The 2,083-nt window shown below is 37.1% G+C and overlaps 2 protein-coding genes across 2 annotated transcripts in view; both read right to left on the bottom strand.

Moving 5' to 3' along the window:
- LOC106809192 overlaps window positions 1-608 on the bottom strand; it is a 5,106-nt gene extending 4,498 nt beyond the window's left edge. The window contains exon 1 of the mRNA XM_014812187.1: window positions 419-608. Coding sequence (XP_014667673.1) covers window positions 419-580 — 162 coding nt within the window. The 5' untranslated portion in view covers window positions 581-608. The remainder of the gene's footprint in view (window positions 1-418) is intronic.
- A 747-nt stretch (window positions 609-1,355) lies between these two features.
- LOC106809189 (gamma-aminobutyric acid type B receptor subunit 2-like) overlaps window positions 1,356-2,083 on the bottom strand; it is a 45,548-nt gene continuing 44,820 nt past the window's right edge. Inside the window, 3 exon segments of the mRNA XM_014812183.1 lie at window positions 1,356-1,385; window positions 1,734-1,802; window positions 1,804-1,889. Coding sequence (XP_014667669.1) covers window positions 1,356-1,385; window positions 1,734-1,802; window positions 1,804-1,889 — 185 coding nt within the window.

Here is a 2,083-nt window from a genome sequence, read left to right as displayed (position 1 = left end):
TATATATATATATATATATATATACTAGTTAGGTATATTATAGTGAGGTATATTACAGAACATTTTATTATAGTAAGGTTCATTATAGTCGAATATATTATAGCATAGCATATAATAGTAAGGTGTATAATAATAAAATATATTATAACATGGTATAATATAATAAGGTGTATAATATTAAGGTATATTACAGTAGGTATTAGCAATAGCATAGGTAAATCAGCATTATGTATACAGAGTATATCGGGTATACTCTGTATAGCTACTAGATATACTAACTATACATACTACGCATAATATCAGGAGCGTATAATGACAAATACGCTCCTGATAATATATACATATATATGTATATATAGCCTAGGCATACATAGAATAACTATTATTCATCGTAGTAAGATGGGTTTATTGGCCTCACCTGCTCTATCTCAGCCTTCAGTGTGCTGACCTGGTCTCTGAGTGTGTCGACCTCCATCTTGTCGGTTCCGACTAGAGCCGTGCTCTCTGGCTCTTTGTTGTCGATCGAGCGACGTCGACGTAGGAAGTTGTTGTCGTTGTTCGTGAACGTCGAACACAGCATCGTTCCCTGCTGGATCGTGAAGTGCCGATTCTTTATCTAAAGAACAGAAAAACATGCGGGAGGCCGTGGTGGCTGTTATTGTTGTTGTTGTTGTTGTTGTTGTTGTTGTTGTTGTTGTTGTTGTTGTTGTTGTTGTTGTTGTTGTAGTAGTAGTAGTTGTTGTTGTTGTATTAGTATTAGTATTAGTAGTAGTAGTATTAGTAGTAGTAGTAGTAGTAGTTGTTGTTGTTGTTGTTGTTGTTGTTGTTGTTGTTGCTGCTATTTTTGTTGCCGTTGCTGTTGCTGCTGTTGTGGATGCTACTGCTGTCGATGCTGGTGTTGTATATTTCCTTGTTGTTGTTATTGTTGTTGTTGTTGTTGCTGCTGTTGCAGGTGTTGTTGTCGTCATCGGTAGTGGCGGTGTTGCTGTTTCTGTTAGTCTCGTTACGCCATGCACGCAATACATACCTCAAATAAATGCTTCGTTAATTCAATTCATATATATATATATATATATATATATTACACATTACAATTCTATCCAAATGTATACTGATGTTATGCTGTGTGAATATAATAAATGTGAATGGAAAATGCTTCCTAACCAACATTTAATCATGGAATAAGTTTTACTCTATAGATAACTCTCGATAGAGAATATTAGATACTTCTCCGCAAATATTCACGTGATCCATAACGAATTAATAATGACGTGACCTTTAACGGTGCTATCTTCAAGCATATATTCGGAAACTTAACATTATTGTTATCGTCTGCACTAACTCCGGGGTGAGATTCAAGGATCGTACGCTAGTTTTGTCTCTCGCTAGATGTCGCCGTTGTTTGTAACAGTTGACAACGATCTTTTGCACGATTGACCTACCTACTGCCCCATCAATTTTCAAATTATTTTCCGTTGTATGTAACTCCTCGATGTCATGAACGATTATGTATAATAGAAAAGTTAATAAATGAGAACCGGAGAGATAGCTCTCTACATATATTTCGCACAATGTCCGCCGCAATACATTTTTGCGATATTGCCGAAAGCGGAGGGTTCCCGTTATAGAAATTAGATTTGTATCCGTATTAACATCTACGGGTGTTTCATGCATGCCAGCATGCATCTCATTGTCGATGCTGCGCGTCACGACACACACCCACAAGCACGTACCTTAGGAATAAACACAAGGCAGATGGTGAGTGTCGTAGCGAAGAGGATGAACGCAGAGATGAGCATGCACGTACGTGAGGTCGATCTCCGATTTCATCACAAATGCAATAGGCACACCGATGAGGCATAGTACAACCACGTTATATACACTTAAACCTGGAAGAAAACAACAACATGGAAGATACGATCTTTCACTTAAACCTGGAAGAAAACAACAACATGGAAGATACGATCTTTCACTTAAACCTGGAAGAAAACAACAACATGGAAGATACGATCTTTCACTTAAATCTGGAAGAAAACAACAACATGGAAGATACAATCTTATTGTTGTTCGAATTACTCTGAAA

Source organism: Priapulus caudatus, unplaced genomic scaffold, assembly GCF_000485595.1.
Source record: "Priapulus caudatus unplaced genomic scaffold, Priapulus_caudatus-5.0.1 Scaffold335, whole genome shotgun sequence".
NCBI lineage: Eukaryota > Metazoa > Priapulida > Priapulimorpha > Priapulimorphida > Priapulidae > Priapulus > Priapulus caudatus.
The sequence above is the reverse complement of the archived record's forward strand: the minus strand, read 5'-3'. Positions and strand labels throughout refer to the sequence as shown.